Source organism: Oryza brachyantha, chromosome 3 (genome assembly GCF_000231095.2).
Source record: "Oryza brachyantha chromosome 3, ObraRS2, whole genome shotgun sequence".
Classification (NCBI taxonomy): domain Eukaryota; kingdom Viridiplantae; phylum Streptophyta; class Magnoliopsida; order Poales; family Poaceae; genus Oryza; species Oryza brachyantha.
Window position 1 is genome coordinate 10,273,452 of NC_023165.2, and position 22,483 is coordinate 10,295,934.

The following is a 22,483-nucleotide window of genomic DNA, read 5'->3' on the forward strand; positions in this document are numbered from 1 at the left end:
TCCTTGGGTACGTGCAAACCTGTTAGCCAAGTGGCCTGTAGACGTAGCCATCGGAGTTCCCATTTGGCACACTCAAGCGAACCACACCTGGCAACCAATCCCTGCAGCGCAGGCAGGCACGCACGCACGCAGCTCTCGCGCCACTTTTGCCAAATTCTTGGACGAGCCAACGAAAAAGAGCGGAGAAAATCAAGGGCAGGAGAGCACGCAGCGCCGTGACGGATCGATCGATTCTTAATGCGATGGTATTAATTGCAGCCGTTGACATCACGGCCGTCTGGCTCGATCAGCAGGATCCCCCAGCTCGATCGATCGAGTCCTCGCCCAAAGCAGCAGTAGATCATGTCGAAACTGCTCCTTGGTTGGAGTGGCGAAACGGCAAACATCATCCTAGCTTCCTCATCGGATCGACGACTCCAAAACGGCCTATATCCTGGCACGTTTCCCCGGAGATATTATTTACCTCGTTTCAAAAGCCTCCAAAACGCTCGCCATATACGTGAGCGACCAGCGGATGAGAAGATGTGATGGCGAATAACTGAATACACGAACAGGCTTCGTTGGGCCCGTCTGATACACACGTTTCTTTTCTTTTTTTTTTCCAAGTGTGCAGGTGAGACGCCAGTACGGATTACGGTACATCTGTGTGAGACCTAGCTACCAGCATGCACCTATCTACGTGCCACCTCCAACTCCCTCGATTGCTATCATGACGCACGTCGGTTAGCTTTCACAAGTTTTGGAAGTGGACATGAGAACTGAAAGAGAAAAAAATGGTGCATCCTTTGACAAAAATGCAATTGTTTATGGTGCGAGCCACGGGCAAAAGTGCCACTTGACTAGGTTGTACTCGTACTTTATTCGCTACCACTGGTGACAGTGACAAGTGCGTGCACCAACCGCAGGGAGGAAAAACCAGGGGGGCCTAGAGATCGATCGAAGCAGGTAGGTTTAGAAGCATCCATCTAATTACCAAATTTTATCTACACACGTTGATGAGTTGATCAGCTCTTTTGTCACGCCGTCGGTAGAGGTAGCACTAATACTGCACCACAGCATGTATAGTTCACGTTGCAGTTCCATGTAGTAGTCGTAAAGAACTTAATTAAGATACTGCTTTGAGAGACACATCGACCACCATACCCATCGGTGCACGGTGTCGGCCGGCGTGCAGTGTCGGAGACTGAGCTTAGTGAACACTCCTATCAATTATCAAGACCGACCTAATGGATGGTTGGGCTAATTTTGTCCACTCTTTTTTTTTTCTGGCGGACACTTTTATCTCTACGGATGGACCAATGAACTGGTGACTCGTCGAGGTCACAAGTGTGTGCATGCTCCAGACGAAGCAGACGTTATATATATGCCATGTGATCCATGCCTTGTGTATGCTAGAAAGTTTGCGTGCCACAGTAGCCAAGCTAGCTGCGGCTGCTTGGGCCGTCAGATGATTCCAAGTTATGGGCATAAGCCTAGATTAGTGCTGGTGCTGCATGCTACTACTTGATTCTAGCATATGACTTCAGATCCAATACACAGTACGAACCTTTTTTGCCCATCTAGGTTAGGCAACTCTCTGCTGCTTTGTGGGCTCTAGACGCTTCACAGGGCGGTTTAGTCACTTCGTTTTGATTAAGATTGCAATTGGCAAGTAAAAATAGATGAAAGCATTGATCCATCACGATCCACTGCTAGGAAAGAAACGCTTGCAGCGGCAGAAAACGGTGGAGGAAAAAAAAACTTTCATCTAGAACCGGAGAGGAGAGGTAGACAGGTGTGGGTCCCAGCTGGGCAGTTGGCTTCGAGATCTTTTTTTTTTTTTCTTTCGGACCAAGACTGAACCGACCAATGGGGTGGAGCCGGGTGGGGCCATCGCGCCGTTGCAGTTGCACGCGCCTCAGGCGTCCGTCCGCGCGCGCGGGTGGGAGGGCGACGTGGCCCGCGGTGGAGCGTAGCGGCGATGCCGCGCGGATCAGACTCCCCCGTCGCCACCGCGCGAAACCTACCAAAAACGTCCATGTTTCACAAGTGGCACCGTGACAGGGTCCCCGCGGAGACTCCGCATCAGGAGTGATTTTTCCTCTGCGAGAGATCTTAGTGATTAATTAATTTAATTAATTACAAATGTTACAATGACCTTAATTATAGCTCTGACAAAGAAGTCAAGTGCAGAAATCAAGTGAAACCGCGTGGGGAACTTACTTGTCATTTGTCAGGTACGGTACTCCTACTGCTACTGTGTTAATCAGTCATTAATACTCGAGTATCTCGTCCCATCATTTAATCTCGCCAAAGAAATCTCTCTCTTGCTAACGGAGTAAAGCAAACGAGTGCCGGGTTGGGTGTCGCATAGCTGTCACTAATCTTGGGCAGATGCAGCGCAACGGTCCCAGGTGAAGCGGAAGTGGGCGGTTCTGATGAAAATAGCACGTACATTACGCGTACGTGTCGCCCTCTTGCGCCCAAACGGAAAACCGACCACGGTTTGCGAACGAGCAGATCTGCTCATCGGTGGACACAGCACCTAGCTTCTGTTCTGATATGACGATGCGTATCAGCTGTACTGTATGTACAATGACCTGGGGGGCCTTACAGGCTCGAGGCTATCGCAGAAATATCATAACACCTTTTCTAGGTCGTTGCTGGCCGGTATCAGTGCTGTCCTAACCTGTTCCGTGTGAACCGTGCATGTTCTTCTCGCAAAATGATTGCACGGCTTGGCTCGATCACGTAATAATTTTCAGGTACTCCATGTAGGAGTACTATCATATAGTTTAGTTCGTAATGACATGCATATTTGTCCATATGGTGTCACTACTCGATCACCAGGTGTACCTTGACCCCCCAAATATTAATTAAAGACGGCCCATGATTCGTCCTGCTCCGATCCGATCATATTCACACACCGGCTAGACTGCTAGTGCAGCGGTCACCTAATCCGTTCCGTTTGCGTCCAAACGCCATCAAACGAAAACGAATCATGGGAGCGCATTAGAACAATTTCTGTTCCGACGGAGACAAACTTTGGGGAATACAATACAGTCAATACTCGCGCGGCCTATGGCCTCCCATGCGAAAAAGAAAGCCTTTCAGAGCAGCATATACCCGGTACTTTTATTTGGGTAGAAAAAGAAAGCGATATCTAAATGAGAGATAGGCCCACAGGGCCCCACGTCAACCGCCACTAGCCATGGCTTGTCAATAGTCTCAGCGGATAAAATCACTACAAAAATCCTGGCCCTAATCAGCAGCCTGAAAGCAACCTGCATCTGGACATCTACATCGGATTAATTAACCAAATCCCCAGAGGGCAAACAAATAGAGTAGTGACGAGCCTAGCTAGGGGGAAGCATGGATGCATCCCCCGGGAGGAACAATTAGTGACATCTATCAAGTTAACCTTTCTTTAAACCTCCCCCTGTGATTAGTATAAACCATCGCTAGCCTGTCCATCCATGATGCATCATTCACCAGAGGAGGGGGGTGGTGTTGTTTAAAGAAAGAAAAATACTAGTAAGAAAGAGAAAGCATGGAAAGGTGCAACGCAAGTGCCATCGGATGAGGAGCTAAGCCTAAAGTTGTGACGTCACGGCGCGACATGGACAGCTAATCCAATCCGGATTCCGGGGGTCCCTCTTAGGACACGAGACTCCACAGTACGTGACTCTCTCCGAGTAGTATTTCCATGTCACGACTCCTCCATAAATCTAAACCGTGTTACGGAGTATATTATTGGCGTCGGATTGAAGGAGAGGAGGGGGAAGGGAGAATATTCGCGCTAAATCGACTCTCGCGAGCGCGACTGGGCGGGCTGGTTGCGCCTGACGGGATGACCGAGTCCCGCGCTGGCCAAAACCACGCACCGCATGCACCACCCTCTTTTGCTTCGCTTGCTTCCCCGTCCATTGCCGTGCCAGCATTCGGCGCCGGGTTTTGATGCGCGACGCGACCGACCGCGTGAGGATAGCAAAACCACATCCCCATCCATCGCCCGCGCAACCCGAGGCTCTGCCGGCCGCCGTCGACTCGTCGAGATCGTGTTTGCCGTTGCGTCGAACGGGAAGCAACGCGAACCCTCGGCAAAAGAAAACCGTTTCGCCTCGCACGGATCAGCTCGCACGCACGTACGCCCGCGGGGCGGGCTCGGCTGCTGTCCCCTTCACCGCTCGTCGCCGTCGCCCACTAGCAGCAGCAGCAGCAGCTAGCCTGCCTGCCTGCTGCTGCGGCGTGTGCGCGACAAGTTTTCACAACGAGCGATCGGGGGGTGGGGGTTGGTTTGCTGGTAGTTGGTTACGATCGATGTGGCCGTTTCGTCTCGTTTTTCCCTTTCCCGGTCTCGGCCGTTGCATCGGCTAAGCCTTTTTCTGTTCTCCGTCCCCAGCCTACATACATACACGATCAGGGAGGCGCTTTAGGTTTCCAAAACGGGATAAGGTTTAAGCCGCAGCAACGCGCTGGCGCATGGGCACGCGCCAGTTTACCGGCTTACGTATGTGCTCCTAATAGTAGCTAACGAGCTACGCGTCAACGTAGCTCGCCGATTGGACGAGCGGGCCACGAACAATAGGATAGATTCATGGACAACAGGATAGATTTTGGAAGGCGTCCATGATGATCGAGCAGCGGCAGTACGCTGTACTAACCTATCTCACCTCGTCGCGTCGAGGTTGCACCAGCAGGGGAGTAATAAGTGCGGATTGATTAACATGTTGCATGTTGAAGAGGTGTAGATACAGGAAAAGGCTAAACCGAAGCATCAATTCACATATAATGAGATGTCTAGCTCAAGCAACTAATGGTACATGTACATAACTATAAGCTTTATAAAGCTAGCGCTAGCTGGCTCATCAAATGCCAAATTAATCAATTCGTAAATAAATCCACCCCTAATCTACACCCCATCGATTGTATAATCAATCATCATGCTACTAGACACAATCAGGATACCAGTACTTAGTAGTATTTACATCAGATCAAGACATGAAACCTAGCTAGCCAGGATTAATTAACAAGGGGGGAGTCCTAGCTAATCCCTGGAGGTCTGGATGGATGATTAATAAGCTGATCATCCGAACCCATCCCGAGAAGCCTTCGGAGAGAAGAGGAGGATGCATCAACAAACCGCCACTAATTTACCCAAGCACGAAACACCAAGTTAATTAATCAAATCAAGTAATTAATCAACCAGCCCGAAGCAAAATCCTGTAGCGAAAGACCGGCAGGCAGCTAGCTCCGGATCATTAGGCGTGGATATAGTTCCAGAACTCGTCGATGCTCAGAATTGGGTCGTCGAACTCCGGGAACGGCTGGGACACCGCCGACGAGATCTCCGCGCAGCCGGCGGCGTTGGGGTCGGTGCTGAGCCCGGTGTCGCGTGAGACGCTGAGCGCCGACGTCTGCCCCGAGACCTGCTCCGCCTTGCAGTACTTCCGGATCGCCGACGGCGTCAGGTGACCGGGGTGCACCGCCGGGAGCGAGAAGTACTGACCCGAGTACAGCGCCCGCTGCGGCTGGTGCAGGTACGGCAGCGGCAGGGTTTCTTCGACCTTTACCTGCTGGTAGCTCCCGCCCAGCGTGGCATGGTAGGCGGCGACTGCGGCCTTCCCGGAGGTGGATGTAGTCCCGCCCTTGGTGTCGTCCGCCCCGTCGACGTCGGCAACGAAGGAAGGGTCCGTCAGCGGCGGCAGCTCGGGGTCGATGAACTCGCTGAGGAAGTCGGGCTCGATCTCCTCGTCGTCGGTAGTCGTTACAGTTACCGCCATTGGCCCATTTTTCGCCGCCAGCGCCAGCTCCTTGTTGAACACCTTGCACACCGCCCACTGATCCTGTTCGCCGGAACGCGTCGAGGAAAGAAGAGGAATTAGCACAACGACCGAGAAAGGAAGGAAAATTTCAAACTTGGAGAAGTAAACAGAAGCGAAACTAGCTGGCATGGGCAACGACGCAACGGCCGGACCTTGGCGGAGCGCGGGAGCTGGTTGGGAAGCTTGCCCTCAAGGCGAAATTCGTGCATAACCCAGCCGGTCTTCTCTCCACGGGGCGCGCGACCGAGGTAGAAGACGAGCGTCTTCTTCATGCCGACGAGGATGCCCCTCCCGCGGAAGATCTCCTTGTCCTTGCCGGTCGCCTTCCAGTACCCACTCTCCGTCGCCCGGTTCGTCCTCGTTCCCGTCGGGTACTTCCGGTCCTTGTGGCAGAAGAAGTACCACTCTTTCTCCCCCATCTTCGCCATGCCTGCCAAAATCAAAGCACGGAACATAAGCCGTGATCGTTCACACGGACGAACGAAAAACAAGGGGTGGAATCACGAAGCGGCCTTGGCCGTGGATGCACGAACAAACCTGGGAGGAACCAGGGCTCGCACTTGTTGAGGTCGACCTCGCCGATGACGCCGGAGGAGAAGCGGTGGTCGAGGGCCTTGGGGGTGAGGTAGTGCGAGACGATCTCCTCGTCGGTGGGGTGGAACCTGAACCCCGGTGGCAGGTCCAGCACCGCCGCCGTCTCCTCCACCTCCGGCTGGTTTACAACCGACACCTCAGACATCTCCTCCGCCCTGCTGATCTTCAAAGCTCCCTCCTTTTCCTCCCGCACGACGCCGCCACAGGCTCGACGAAGAGGAGGAGATGAACGCCGAGAGCGAGCGAGAGAGAGAGGCGTGTGTGAAAGAGAAAGATGCAGGTTTGCAAACGAGAGAATGGACTGGGGGGGAGGAACCGAGGGGCGGCTTATATAAGACTCGACGCGGAGGCGGAGCGGAGGAGGAGGAGGAGCCGTGCCGAGGCGGCTTGCGGCCGAAAGCCTCCGTCGCCCAGCCCGCCCCACGGTGGTGTGGTGGGGTGGGGCTTCACGTCTTTCACGATGTGTTTCACCGCGCGAAAACTCTCTGTCCTAATTACTGTACCTAATTACCCGTGCTAATCCTGACGGCTTGGCACTAACTACTGCTAGTAGTAGCAGCTCGCTACCCTCCAATATTTCACTGTTCTTAATTCTTCCCCACCAAGGCACCGACCACCGCTGCTTTTTGCCCGAGGAATATTCAGTCATCCAGACCTCCACAGCTAACGCTGCAACGATGGTGCTGCAGCGGAGAAAAAAACCTGCAGGTTTTTTTTTTTCGCCTAAAAAAAGAGCTCAACTTGTGCCGCAGCGGAGAAAAAGGCTTGCTATTTTTCCCCTTAAAAGAATAGCTCAACTTGTTCACATTTATGCGTTTGATGAAATTTCCATTTCTCTAACTTGGAAAAAAAAAAAGAGTGAGCTATCTCGCTGGGTCTCTCCCTCCCCACATGCCCCCTGCGAGAAAATTTCAACCCAGGCATCAGCCGTTGGGGACACCCCAGCCAGCGCATACACAACACCAGGCATGCAACCGCTAGCACCTCCAGAGTTGCAGTTCCTTTCGACGATCAGATATCGAAAAACACATCGCAGCTGCTCCTGAAACCTTGCAGATACCGATACCGATGGATGGGTCCATGCCAAATCTCGCCCACCTTTTCTGCTAGCTCCCTCGCTTCTTTCGGGAAGTTCTTCCAGTTGCTGTGTGCTGTGACGTTATCTGTCCATGAGAGGACCGGGTGATGAGCCGTCGAGCTCGCGACCACGACAATTTTCTGCAAAGACTGGCACGGGCTTTTACCCGTGTATGGGCGCAGCCGAGCCCAGAAAAGTGCTGGAAAAATTTGACCCCCATGGGGGGCAGCGTTTTTCCCTTTCTGAAGTGAACACGCCCGGTGTCCACGGTGCCATCAGGGGGAGGGGGAGGGGGGCGGTCCCCGAGTTCCCGGCGTCAGGATGGCGAAATGTCAAGCGGCTACATGCTTCTGTTCCGGCCTTGCGTCCCTGCGGCCCCAGCGGCATGACGTTGCAGCAAAATCTAGTTGTTTTTTTTTTATTGGCTTTGCTGGTGCCCGTCATTGCACATGTTAAGCGAGCGCCAATGGATAGATCGCTGCCGATCGATCGAAGGGGGTTGGCCTAACGTGAACGACTTATTGGCATTGAAAGTACAGTTTTAAAAGTCCAGCTTTCCCAAGTTCAGAAAAGGGAGGAAAATTAAAGGACAGATCGAGTCAAGCTAACAAAGTTCTACACTGTCCATTGAAAATGCCTTTAGAGCACTTAAAAAAGTAGATATCATTGTTTAAGGGGAAGTCAGATAAGCAGGATGCCTATGACAGCATGTTTTGAGTTCCGGAGAGAAAACATGTAAAATTAGGCGATAATAGCAACAAGTAGTAGTACTTCTCTTGCGGGTCAATGTTTTGTAACCAGTAGGCATGTTCAATGTTCAATAGCCGCTGCGTTAAGCAGCACCGAATTGTAATCATATATGGGTACATAAACAAATCATTTTCAAGGCTTCAAGTTGATATATATACTTGGTTTTCAACTCGTTGTACCAACCACTACTATTGCATATTTGCATTGACTAGTTCCTGGAATAGAATCTCAGTACCACCGTCCCTAGCAACAATATTGTCAACTACAAAATACATTAACATATTTCGTCATTTTCCGACAGCTACAGTGCACCCGAAAATTATCATCTAGAGGGTGCATTCAAACATAAAAGGCTAGGATATAACTAGTGGCGGGGGAAAAGCGATTGGTCAGGTTTTTTATCGAGCTTTTGTTTTTTTTATCTTTCTTAGTTCAACTTATTGTTGTTAATAAGCCAAGCCAGGGCAAATTTCACTCAAAATTAAATAAAATTCAATATGAAAGAAAAACAAGATCAATTAATGCAATTTTAAACCGAGCTGCCGAGTCAACTGAATGAGCATTTTTATTAACCTCCCTACATATAACCCGGAACCATGGGTTCAAATATGACTGTACATTAAAGCATCAAGAGAGACGATCACATTGGAAGCGTCAAAATTATCAGCGCAAATGTGCATTGCACTCGTAGCAAAACCTGACGCCTAAGCCCCTAGGAAATAAATTATATCAGGCCGCGAGCAACCGAAGCTTTTCATGAAAGAACGGCGACCTGATCGAATATGAATTGCAACGATCGGACCAAAGAAACGGCCGCAAGTTGGTCTTCTCGTCCAATTACGGCAAGCCAGAATTCCAGCGCATGCATGCAATGCAGGTGTAGGTGAGGTGAAAAAGGTGACCAAACATCTTTTGATTTATTAGAGAAATAAATAAATCGATATATTTATAAACAAAAAATAATTTATGAAGGCAAATTATATATGTGTGTGTTTTTAGTGATAAAAAAGCTAAGTCTAAAAAATAAAGTACGATAAAAAACATAAAATCAACTTCAAATTTAATATTAAAAATTTAAATTTAAATTTATAAATATAAATATATGTGAAAAGAAGAGACGTCACTGATGGGAGAGGAGATTCTTCCCGGCGCGGCCTCCAGCTCAGACAGGTGTGCTGTTTCTGCTGCTGCGTCCTTGCCGGCTGTTCGGCCCCGCTTATCCAGCCCCAAATTAGATTATTTTCGGCGCTTTTTGTCAGGGGCGATTGGATAAGCCTTAATCCATATTGTAATCTGGTAATTAGATGGTACTAGTATTGAACTTATCAAACCTTGCTGTCCCTGTGTGCTCATTGGGGGGCACGTGTCGCCCGCACACTCGTGAAACGAGGCCAGTTGATAGGCTTTAGCTGAACAGGAGGGGCAGCAGTAATAGTACCATGTGTCAAAATTGTTTGCCGGTGAGAAGATTCGTCTGATCTCGTAGGGATAAGCACGGGGAGAAATCCTACGCTCCCGGCAAACCTCGCTCAACGCACGCACATACGGAGTAGTAGACGACCAGATCCCATGTACAGAAATGTACTTCGACTTCTACTCTGGTGAGGACCGGAAGTATGCAAGAAAAATGCACAGGAACGAAGACCGGAAGAAAGTAAGAAAATGAACAGCGAGAATGGCCAGATTAGGGTAGTTCTAGTTACAGACAGAACGGCAAGAGCTAGTAGCTATCCATTCCATCCACCCTCGCATAAAGTGGAGGCGTCATACATAGGAGTGCTATCTCTGCGTGACAGCTTGCCATTCCTGCGACGGACGATGCATCATACTTCGATGTCCCAACAGTGTGCAACGCTGCGATCCGTCGATGAGTGACTGGGCTCGAACGAGTGGGGGGGGGGGGGTCCCCGTTCCCTCCCGCGTTTGATCCCAGAGCGGCGGAAAAAACGGAAAGCTGTAGTGTAGTCGTGACCGCGCGCGCTCGTCGAGTCTTGGAAGAAAGGCAAGCGTGGCGACGTCGCGGTCCGTCGCATCGACTGTACCCGCACAGTCGCAGCCTAGGACAGCTACAGTCTCCGGCCTAGTAGTATTATTGGTTGGAGGCTACACGCGCGCGGGCGGTCACGACTCGCGCGCCGTTCATCCGCTCATCTCACACGGGGCCCGGCCTTTTCGCACGCAGTGCGGCGCGGGGCGGCGCGGGCTGCCTGCTGCGACAGGGGCCGGCCGGCCGGTCGCCGCGCGCGCGCGCAGGTGGGGACAGAGGTGCGATGCGGGGGCGTGGCCCGATCGATATACGATGTCAAGTGACCGCAGCTCGATCGCCGAGCGGGACTGCGTGCACCCGTAACAATACCGGTCGGGCAGCTTTTGGCGCCGCGCGGTTAGTCAAATTTTAAATTTTGAGTTTATTTTAAGATATTTTTATCAAAGTTTATTTTTTAGGTTTGATTTTTAGACCACTAAGAATATCTATATTATTTTTAATTTACAAAATATTCTTCGTTTTCACATATATCTTTTGTTTTTTTAAAGAAAACCAAACAATCATATCGTGCTTTCAATCGATCGGCACAGTAGAAGCGATTTACATCTCGGTTTCGTTGCTTCTCTGTGTTGAGGTGAAGCACGGAATGGCATGGATGGATCGAAGATTTGATCGGACAGGGGTGTCCATGGGATACCTCGTATCCATAGCTATAATAGTAGTATACTAATCCCAAAAATCTATATTATTAATGCAACAAAATATAAAAAATGTATTTAATATGGAATATACCAGTATGATCCAAAATCCATGTCCAGGATAACTTTGATACTGATTGTTTGCTATTTTTGGAAAATTAATTTCACTAAAAAGTTGTAACCGTGACTACAAACCGAGCAAGATGTGACAATTAATTCCATTCCAAATTTGAGAATTAATTTTCAGGATGATACCCAATTGAGACTCATCAGTATATATGAAATTCCAATATTTAAACATTTTAAATAAAAGACATAAATAAACATAAAAAGTTTATATATACTACTGTACAACAGTATACCTACGCACGGCGTAGTGCACCCGACCGAGTTAGGGTTACGAGATATTTTCAGGTTGATCATTGGAGGCATTGGTCACTAAACACACTCTAGAAGAAGCTAATGAACCGGATTGGTAGCAACCAGTAGGAAAGTGCCAATCATCTATCGCAGTTTCTATTTCCAGCTGCACGAATAGTCATAGGGCAAGACGTAATAATTCTCAGAGCCAGTAGATACTGTGCTACCGTCCAACGCTGCAAGCCCTGCAAGTTTGGTCGACAAACTCTTGCAACGGCGACACGTATAACAAATATTGTGGTTAGTAACTAACCCTGCCAAAAAGACGAGGAAATCTTCTCACTCGCTTGTCACTTCCGAGTCATTCAAATCACACGCGCAATGCCGCCGGGCAGAATCGAAGTAACAGTGTACCACCACTCCCGCGGAAGGTTTTGCATCCTCGTCTTTTCGAGTTATAAGCAAAAATTAATTTTGAAAGTCTTAATTTTAGATTTAATTTTATAGTTTTTTATTATAAGTTATTTTTTAGTCTTATATCTTTTAGAAGTTTAATTCATAAATTATTTTCTTACAAATATAAATTTTGGTTTTTTTACGATAAGCCACCCCCTTGTTTTTCATCCATACACGTACGCGCGCTGCCTTGCTCCAATGATGGGCGAGGGTAATTACAGCAACACCAGCTGACGAGCAGTATCAATCACACCGTGATTGATACAAACCTGCACGTACATATGCGCGTGGCGGCGGCCGGCGGTAACTCCTCGAGATTCCCACCCCGCAAAACCCGCCGGCGGGCAGCGGCGGCGGTCTCGCGATGCCCGGCGCGCCGCCGTTGCCGTACGTACGACCAAACCCCCCAAAAAAAAAACACAACACCGGGGGGCAAAATCAACACGCATGCATGCGTGCTTCTACACTCCATCTACGACGTGTGCAGCTGAGGGATACACCCCACGAGTCACGATCGCTCAAGCACGTACGTACGCTCGGGTAGGTGCGACGCTGCTGCGCGGCGCCAAGCCATGCAGGCAAGAGCGCGGCGCGTCTACTCGGTTTAATTAATTCCAAGCACTGAACCGTCACTTTAGAGGAGAATCGTATCCTACTGTACCCTGTTATCCATTAATAATGGACGGAAACGACACACAAATACTTGATCACGAGCAACGGCGACTCGACGTGATTAGCTAGCGCAGCGAGCTGATATATAGGACGATTACAACAACTACTCCATAAGATATGATTTAGATTGTACCATATAGGAATATGACACTCGATACAGTCCGATCTACGCATGCGCACCAACGCATGAACGTTCGTACAACTCGGAACTTGTGTGCTCTGTCAATTTTTCTCAACTCCTCCTCCATCGTCCTCCCTCTTAAAGGTTCGGTTCTTTTCGGCTGACGAAATATGAATATACAATCCTATCTAGTAAACATAAAACGCAGGAACCTTCGTAAGATGCTCTGTCATTTCTTCCGAGATCCTCCTCCTCTTGCTCCAGTTATTTTCGTTGTAAGCATTATGAATAGTACAGTACAATTTTATCTATACATCCACGTACAGAGCATGTAACTTCCCACCCCCTCCTCCTCCCTTATAAGGTCATGTGTTTGTTTCGTCTTATGGATTTAAATTGTTGTAGAAACGTTATTCATGTTTCTAAATGATATCACTTTTTCACTGGCATTTCCTACAAAAACTTTTAAATTCAACCATTCAGTTTTCTAATATTTGTTTTATTCTAGGGGCACAGCTACATGAAGCCAGAGGTTTCTAGAAACCCAGTTCATACTTTTTTTTAGACTAGAATTCGTCTATTTCACCGTATATGCACCACTCAATCTATATTGAGACACCCGTAAAAGCCTAAACCTGGTCCAAAGCACAAAAAACATGCGAGTGGTACCTCTATATTTCATTCTAGCTTTGTCTCTAATTTATTCATTTGTGACCTTGAATAATTGTCCTAAGCTTAGTTTTAGCCATCATCCATCATTTATATCAAAAGGGGCATTTATGATGTGTTCTTCATAGTTGTACACAACAGATTAAAATGAGTTAATGACAATTGGAGTATTTGAGTGCATAAATAAATGAATTAAAATTCGAAACTTGACAATAAAACGTTCTTTTTAAACAATACTGGTAAGAAAGTTTTTGAAATACCAGCATGAGTATTGGTTATGGCTACAGTACTATATGCAAAATGCCTAGATGCCTGGCCATGGTGATCCTGTTTGCACTAAAATTACGCAAGCACCTAGGAGTGTTACGGAGATGAGCCGATGACCCTTCAATCTGCAGCCACTGCTGCTCTGTCAGATCGAACAAATATTCTTCCGGTAGAACGACGGCACCCTCCACCATACACGTACAGCCTCGGGCATATATTGCTCATAGGCTCGCCAGCTCGACTACACTATTTATTCACCCCCAAGTCAAAACGTACGTGCAATTCGTTTTCTTCAGACAAGAAAACAGAGGAAACTAGCGTGCCAGCTACATGGTGAATAGTACCATCTGCGTGGCCAGAATATTCGTCACCACCTAACCCATTGCCCTAAAAAACACTGGCGCCTTATGGGATGATTAGTTCGATTTTTATTAAAAAAACGATATATTTATAAAAAAAATAATTTTAAAAAAACTTTTACATAGTTACTTTTAGTGTTTACAAAGTTAATTTTTTAAATCAACTGATTAAAAATTTGAATTTTGGCTTGTAAAACATGCGCAACAAAAAAATAGGGGTGTACGGGTTGCCGAACCGACCGGCGGACGATCAACCGATCGATGAAACGAGGCGTGTTTGCGTGAGGATGGAACCAAAACTCGCGGTGCGCGCGATCGATCGATTGGGTTGGTCGCAGCGCCGCACGTCGGACATCTCGGCCACTGTGCGGCGACGCACGCATGCGTGCGCGTTGGTGCGTCGGCACGCCAAGTGCCAGGCACGCGCCAACCCTCTCCTAGCCACATGCCTGCCTCCCCTGCTGCTCCGCTAGCCCCCCTCCCCTGTCTGGGCGAAAATCTTGCACGGATAGGCGGATAAACAAAACCCAACAAACCAAATCCCGTTTGGAGATTAGCTCATTATTCGTGCTTCACCAACACACCAAAGCAACACATTCCCAGCGAGACAAGCGACAGGGAGCTGGAAGACCGAGCGCACGAATCCGGGGACAGGTTAACACGCAGGACTCCAGTGAGTTCCAGTTGATTTACACATGTTATTCTTGTTGTGTGCACGCGAGTGATTTTGCATGGGGCTCGTCGATGGGTATATGCCCTCTTGTGGCTGTGCTGGTCTGGAAGCGGGGGCACGTGTCGAAACGGCGAACTGGCCCATTGGCTGAATGGACGATCAGGTCCTGTGGGCTGTCTATATTGGTCAAGAATTTGTACTGAAGAGTAAATGCCCGTGAGGGACCTCTTTGTTTTAAAAAAAGGGAGTTAAATAGCGAGATCAAATAAACATATCACCAGTTCTTCGATTATCTTTTGCGTGCGCCTGGTGATCGTTTTGGTTAGGTTGGTTATTCTATTGCAAGTTACACGTCGTATTCGTCATCACGAACAAAGGGATATTATAAAACTGTGTATAGAATTTGCGTGGCATTCATATTGCGCTTTTCAAAATCTGTCATTGTCTTTTTTTTCTCCTTCCCAATTCATGCGGAACAAAATCAGGGTTATACTGTAGTATTAGACTGTTTTTTTATAGACCTTCCCATCAGTTGACATCCGCGCAACTTGCGGTGATTTAACCTTTACAAAATTTCGATCATGTGGATAGGATAAGGCACGAGACAATAAACTACTCGTGCAATAAGGAATAGATGCTGCATTGTGCCATTGTTGCATTCTTATCCTTTGATCTGAGATCATCGAGTTCCTCGAGAAGCGTTGCTCATCTTCGAGCAACAATTCCTTGGGAGCATTGACCTCTGCTGGTTCGAAATGTTTATACCTAGCGCTGTGTAGTCAAAAAAATTAGCGTGAGTTGGTGACCGACCTAATTACGACCGAATGATAGATCCATCAAATCGTTCCCAGGATCATGAGCTCACAATTTACAAAGAGGACGAATAACGATGAATCGATGGTGCCTGCCTGCTGTTCCACAGTTACAGCGAATATCATTCATGATCCTGTTGACATGTGATTGACGCCGAGAATAAGCAAGTAAGCATGCAAAATTTATGGAGCAGCCTCACGTAAAATATTAGCTGGTTGCAAGCGATGTTACGGGGATCAACCAGCTGGTTCGTACCGAACAAAGTGTCAAAAAGCCGGCACGAGCAGAGCGCCGAGGCCCAGGAATGGGGGATCGACGCAAGCTGCAAAACGGCGGTTGCAGTAGCCGATGATGGATGGACACAAAATACTGGTCCATGGAATCTGCGGAGACCAGATCTGCACGAGGGAGGCCCGCGAATCCGGCCATCCGATGAGGCAGGCAGGCAGGCAGTACTAGGCGGAACGGAATGTAGCAGCGGCGCTTGCTTGCTTGCTTGCTTGCATGCATGAGCGATGGATGGATCTCGTCTCACCGCGTTGTCCTGGAACGACGAAGCAGACGGCCCCGGTATCCCGGAGCAAGCAGCGGCCCGGTCTTGACCCGCGAAACCAACGTTGCCGGTTGTGGCTGCACCGCACCGCCGCCGAGCGCTGCGCGTGGACGGATCCGCCCGGTTCGGTGGCGGTTGCTGCTGCGGTGTTGCCGTCCGCGGATCAGGCGGGCATGGGGCCCCGGCCGCGGCGACGGCGACGGCAAACGCGCTGGATTCGCGGGCAAGCGGCCGGAGCTGGACGGTTTCGGGGCGGTGACCGGGTAAAACCGCTCGCTGTTGTAGCTAGCGCGCGGCGGGTATGGGCCTCTGGCGTTCTCGCCGTCGCGCGTATTTCAAAGTTTTGTTGCCATGCTGGGCCATTGTGTGTGTGGCCGTCTCTTAGGAAACCTTTTCGGCCTTTGCGTGGAGTCATATGGGCCGCACGGAGGTTTCTATCAATATTTTTGGGCCGGTGAGGCATCTCTCTTTGTGGATGCCTTGGTGTTAGTACTCCTACTTTGTAGGCCCTGATGTTATGGGGCCTTGGAGAATACACGGATCAGGCGACCAGAATTCTGGCCTTCTTGTGGGGCTGAGGACAGGGCTTGGTCCCGCTGCCACTGAAAGCACGGCATGATGACTTGGGGCCATGACCGGTGAGCTCGTTTTAAGTGTGTTTGGTTGATGGGATATGATTGGATGGAAGATGGTCGTTTAGGTCGTTCAGATTTTTTTATGTGTTTGGTTCGTGGGCGAAACTGGATATGGGGGGTAGAAAGGGAATATTCCACGAACGTGAGCTCATCCACGCTCACTAACAGTGATCGTTTAGTGATAATTAGCTTGTTTTGTCATTAATTAGTAATTAATAAGTTTAAATTAGTGTTAATTAATGATGATAAATATATTTTATTGATAATATAATTAATTTATATTATTATTTATTAGTAATTCAATAGGTTCATCCCATCCATCATCCAACCAATCAAACAAAAAATTAGATCGTTCTATCCATCCAACCAAATATAAAGCAAGATCACTGTATCGCTAAAAATATAGATGGTTATATTCTATTCCACTTTGACCATCAACCAAATGTATGATGCGCCCGTATTTTTGGTGCTCTGCATGATGATTCCTTGCAATGCAAGAGTGTAGGTTTTGGCATCCTTTATCCGTCTGGTTCACTGCATGCAATGCAATAGTGCAGCGTTTTCTGCGTGCTTAGCCAAGCTAGTTCATGCTCAAAGTATAGGGTCACGATTAGCTGCAGTTACAGCTTTGGAGGCACATTAAGCTGTCCATCCATCTCACCGTTGAATGAGCAACCAATGGCTGAAAGTAAAGCTGCTCGTTTCCCTCAGTTTTCCCCATAACTACTTAGCAAATTAATTTATTCTAAACTTCACTATAAAGTATAGTTTGTTGTTTAGATGCAAATATTTGCCAACAAACCCAGCGATGTAAACTTTGCTTAGGTCCCCTTTAATTCAAAGTAAATTCATAGGAATTTTAGAGGATTGCAATTCTATAGGAATTTTTCTTACAAAGTCCTTTGAATCAAATGAATAAACCCTATGAAATCCTATGAAATTCCTATGGAATGTCTCTTCTCATACAAGTTTTGGAGAAAATTTAATAAGAGATAGAACGTATTAGAAAAAAAATCCTTTGTGTCTTTTATCTCTCCTTAAATTCCTGTGGTCCAATCAAACGTTCGTTCTTACGTTTTTACTGTATTTTGTGATCCTCTATTTTACAGTTACATTCCTGTCAGAATCTTATATTTTTCCTATTGGAATGTCAGAATCTTATATTTTTCCTATTCCTCCGTTTTTTATTCCTATGATTTAAAGGGGCTCTTAAGCTGAGAGTTTCATTTTTCTTTTAGGGTAGAACACCTTAAGCATAACTAATTTGGCCATTATATTCCTATCTCATCTAACCGAAATATTCCTAATTCTATCTAGGCCGCGTTCGGCCGTTGGGTTTAGATATCTAAACTCTCTCATTTTCCGCACGCACGCTTCCCAAACTGCTAAACGGTGTAATTTTTTGTAAAAATTTTCTATATGAAAGTTGTTTTAAAAAATCATATTAATCTATTTTATATTTTTTAATAATTAATAATTAATTAATCATGTACTAATCTATTACTACGTTTTCCGCGCTACATAACTAACTCACTCCCAACCCACTACCGAACGCAGCCCTCAGTGCATTATTTTTATCCATGATCTGAAAACTACCAAGGAAAGGAAAGAAGAGATGCCTTAAATCTAGCTGTTAGTATTGAGGGGCTGTTTAGTTCCAAATTTTTTTTCAAAAATATCACGTCGAATCTTTAGATATCTAAATGAAGCATTAAATATATATATAAACATATTAAAATGGTGAATGGTGAATCGATCGAGACTGCTCAACTTACAGTCAACTGTAGCTGATCCCAATCCAGATATATGGGTCTAGCTCCATGGAAACGCATTTTAGTTACGGTTCGTGCTGGCCTAGCTGGCAAGAGCAGCAGGCAGCTCACGTATACTATTACTAGCTACGTATAAAGCTGTGTTTAGACATTTTACCCGTATACATGTAACTTCCTCCGAGAACCTAACTTAAAAAAGTAAGCAACTAAACAAGCCAACATCATTCATCTTAAATAACATGAGCTGAACCAGGTGTATGCAAACACTCCACACCATAACGGATCGGCATCCACTACAACCTTGAGGATATTCCAAGAATCGGAGGGATCCATGGATCAATCAAGCACCAAGGGACACGCCTGCCTGCCACTAAACAGTGAGAAATCTAAGATTTTGCCACTGCTTAATGTTGGATTCGATGGTATGCCATCCCACAAATGGGTTTCGATAAAAAGCCATGCTTAAGTGGGTGGGCTTCGATCTTTTGCCATTTTTGTCCTTTTATACATTTTAGATGTATTTTGGTAGAATTTTGGGATTATGTGACCGAATTGCCCCTGCCACGTTCTTCCTCCCCGGATCCACCGCCGTCGGCACTACTGCTCCGATCTAGTCCATCGTTGCATGGCCAGATCCGACGCCGCCCGCACCGAATCATCGTCGCCCCGCCCGGGCCGCCGTGCGCCAACGAGATGGGGACGGAGGAGGTTGGATCCGCGTTCCCATGACAAGATCCAACGCTGCCCAGGCCCCCACACGCCAACGAGATGGGGAGGGAGGAGGCCGGATCCGCTGCCGCTGAGACGGGGATGGGGTCCAGGGAGAGGGGACGACGGTGGAGGGAGGGAGGGGGAGGCCGGATCCACCGTCGGCAGGGCCATCACCGCCACCGAGACGAGGACGGGGAGGGGGCGGCGCTGGAGGGAGGGAGAAGGGAGGCCAGATCCGCTGCTGGCCGGTTCGTCGCCGGCGAGACGAGGACAGGGAGGGGGCGGCGTTGGAGGGAGGGAGGGAGAAGGGATGCTAGATCCGCCGTCGGCTAGCCGGTGCCGCCATCTTCGAGCCAGGGGAGGGGCTTCGAGTCGGGCGACCGCCGTCAGGGGGAGGCGTGTCGGCGACGGAGGGTGTCAACGAGCTTGAGTCGGGAGGGGCATTGCCGGCTGGGTAGGGCGCCACCGGCGGCGTGACATCGCCGCCGGCCATGCACGGCGAGCACTCCGTCGCCTCCTCCTGGCTCCTGCAGAACAGCGAATGGGAGAGAACGAGACAGGGGCAACCCAATCACACAATCTCGAAATTTTACTGAAAATACATTTAAAACGCTTAAATGAGCTAAAATGGCAAAAGATCGAAGCCCACCCAGTTAAGCGTGGCTCTTTATCGAAGCCTATTTGTGGGATGGCATAACATCGAAGCCAACATTAAGCAGTAGCAAAATCTCAAATTTCTCCTAAACAGTAGGCTAGAGTAGTACGGAGTCAGCAGTACGCTTACCAGAATATAATCATTTTATGATTGTTCATTAGATAATTGATAAAAAAATCTCTTACTTACAAAATGAGAAATAAATAGGAGCATAAGGACACATGAGCATAAAATAGAAAAAAATCTTAAAAGAAATAAATGATGAGACAAACATTATTGTAAGTAATGTCAGAAATAATTATATTTTGATACAAGATACAAGAAGTTTATGCAACAAAACGGAAAGCAAACGCGAAAAGTTTACACCGGTTGAAAAAGTTTGTGCTAATCCCCTTGCAAAAATGAAAAGTTTATGCTATTCGGAGTAGCTCGACGGCAATAATTGAATAAAGTGGAGTACCACAAGGGACCAACCCCCCTCCCCCCCACCCCCCCCAAAAAAAAAAAACAGCAGCAGCACAAAGGACTGGACCGGCCACAGCCAACGGCTACGGGCACTCGGGCATTGCCAATGCTCGCGTTGTATCAATGGATTATTAAGGGTACCTCTGTACCATACTATCTCTAAGCTATCTAAAAAGATAACTTTTTAATGGTCTAGTTCTTAGTAATTAACTTATAGCACAAATGATCCTATAATTTATTCTCACTTAATATTAAAATATGTGCAAGAGACTATCTCTTGATTAAGAGATAGTTTTTATCTCTCTTCTATTAAAAAATTATATAGTGTATCTTATAGATATCCATTGGAGATGTTTTAATGTCATTCCCAACCCATAACACTAGCTGTAGTTTCTATAAAATCTCCATCATCAAGAAACTAGTACTAGATACTACTCTTTCATGCAAACATCATTATTTCATATTTCAATTTAACGTCAGTTATCTCACATGATATGTTGGAGGTTGTGTAGAAACCATATCTCATGCAAGACATGATTTCTCTTTTCTCATTTATTTATTTGTCATATTATTTTTCATCCTAGGTGGCAACTTATTTAATGTTATGGCCACCATCCTAGTTATTGGGTTGTGAATGGCCTAAGAGCGACAAAGTGTTAGAAAAAAGTAGTCTGCGGTGAATTAAATATTTTGTACCTGAAACACTGATCAATAAGAAATAAATAGCAAAAGCCACCCATAGCACTATGGATAGCCAATAGGAAATATTATTTACACCGTACATTTAACAAATCACATTAAACACCTATTATGATGAGATTTTTTATTTTACCCTGAGACCCACCTCTATAGACTGTTTTATTCGGATACACTGTAACTTATAATTTAACTACTACCACCTGCATTAGGACCCATTTATATGGACTGGTTCGAGTTGATATACCGTGGTTGCTCTAATACTCCACACTGGACTGAATGTATAGGTGAGTACCCACTACCTAGCTACACGATAAATCTAAGAAAATAAAGTCCACAACCAATACGTGGGATAGTCAATATATATAAAGATAAATACATGTTTAAAAATATATAAATAAAATATATCTCTTGTTTATTGTGTCAATAATCAACTATTATAGGATGTACCTATCTAATTATATCTAAATAATTTTAGATGATATGATACATGTATATAACCAACAAACAGTTATAGGATTAAACAACAAGCTGACAAGGATAATAATAGTCTATAAGCTATCTATAGGCTGATGTGGAGCAGTAGAAAAAACAAAAAAAGATGTAGAGTTAATGTAAGAGCTAGCTCTATCCATAAATTCAACAAAAAATGTATTAAATGTATTGGCGAGAGAAAAATTAGAGCCAACGCTATATCTATTGTGTGTTAACTTATGTGTGCTTATAGCTAATAGGTTAACTCTATAGTTAATCTTGCTCTGAACCAAAATAAAAAAAGTAGTGATATGTTTTATAATAGAGTTAAGCTTCCACAACTCAAGAATGGCATCGGTGTTCTACGTATATTTTAAGACAAATATATTAAATATTTTACTGAGAAAAAAAACAGATTAAAGTCAACCTTATAAAACTTATTGTTTATCTACAATACGGATTAATTCTAATAAAATTTATAGTTAATAATCTGCTTTCTTATTAAAATTGCTCAGTCACCCTGACAGGTTTGCGAGGATATCATACTGTATTCCACTCCTTTGTGCGCAGCACGCTGCACGTCCGAACTCCGCGGCGTGTGCTATGTTTCCCGCATTCCGACGAGACACTCGTCACGCATGCATGATGCGCTAAACCATGGTGGTGATCATTTAGCTTAGTAGGAGAAAATGTCAAGTAATATCGGCGTGATTTCTATATGCGTTTGACCATTTATTTTATTTTTAAAAATATTAAATATATAAAGTTATATATATACATAAAAATATATTTAATAATACTTAAAATGATATAAAAATAATTAATAATTAAGTAAATTTTTTAATAAAATAAACAGTTGAACGTGTATAAAAAAATTAATGTTATTAAAGAATGAAGGGAGTATATCTTAAAGTACGTTAGTCTCGTCAGTGTGCTGGAAGAGATGAAAACAAAGATCCAACTGCTGAAAGCACGACTAATAAATCACTTTCGGTGGCACTGCCACGTCACTCCAACCAGGCCTCGCTGAGAAGAAGTTGTTGATTAGAGCAAGAATAATATCAGATTATAAGAGCAACGCTAATAATATAGTTAACAAGTTGTGTATAACGCTCTTCGTATTTTCTTACGTTCTATCTTATATAGCAGTTAGCTCTTTATCATTAATACAGGATTTACATATCTCTCACAAAGTCCTGAGATGGCTATAAGTTTACTGTT

General features: G+C 46.3%; 1 protein-coding gene across 1 annotated transcript; it reads right to left on the reverse strand.

The window, feature by feature from the left end:
- Positions 1–4,740: 4,740 nt before the first annotated feature.
- On the reverse strand, positions 4,741–6,700 carry LOC102715831 (NAC domain-containing protein 46-like). The gene is made up of 3 exons (XM_015834391.2): positions 6,342–6,700; positions 5,957–6,234; positions 4,741–5,825 (listed from the first exon to the last, which is right to left on the reverse strand). The coding sequence occupies exons 1-3, from the start codon at positions 6,541–6,543 to the stop codon at positions 5,241–5,243; spliced, it is 1,065 nt and encodes a 354-aa protein (XP_015689877.2). The 5' UTR covers positions 6,544–6,700; the 3' UTR covers positions 4,741–5,240.
- Between the last annotated feature and the right edge of the window lie 15,783 nt (positions 6,701–22,483).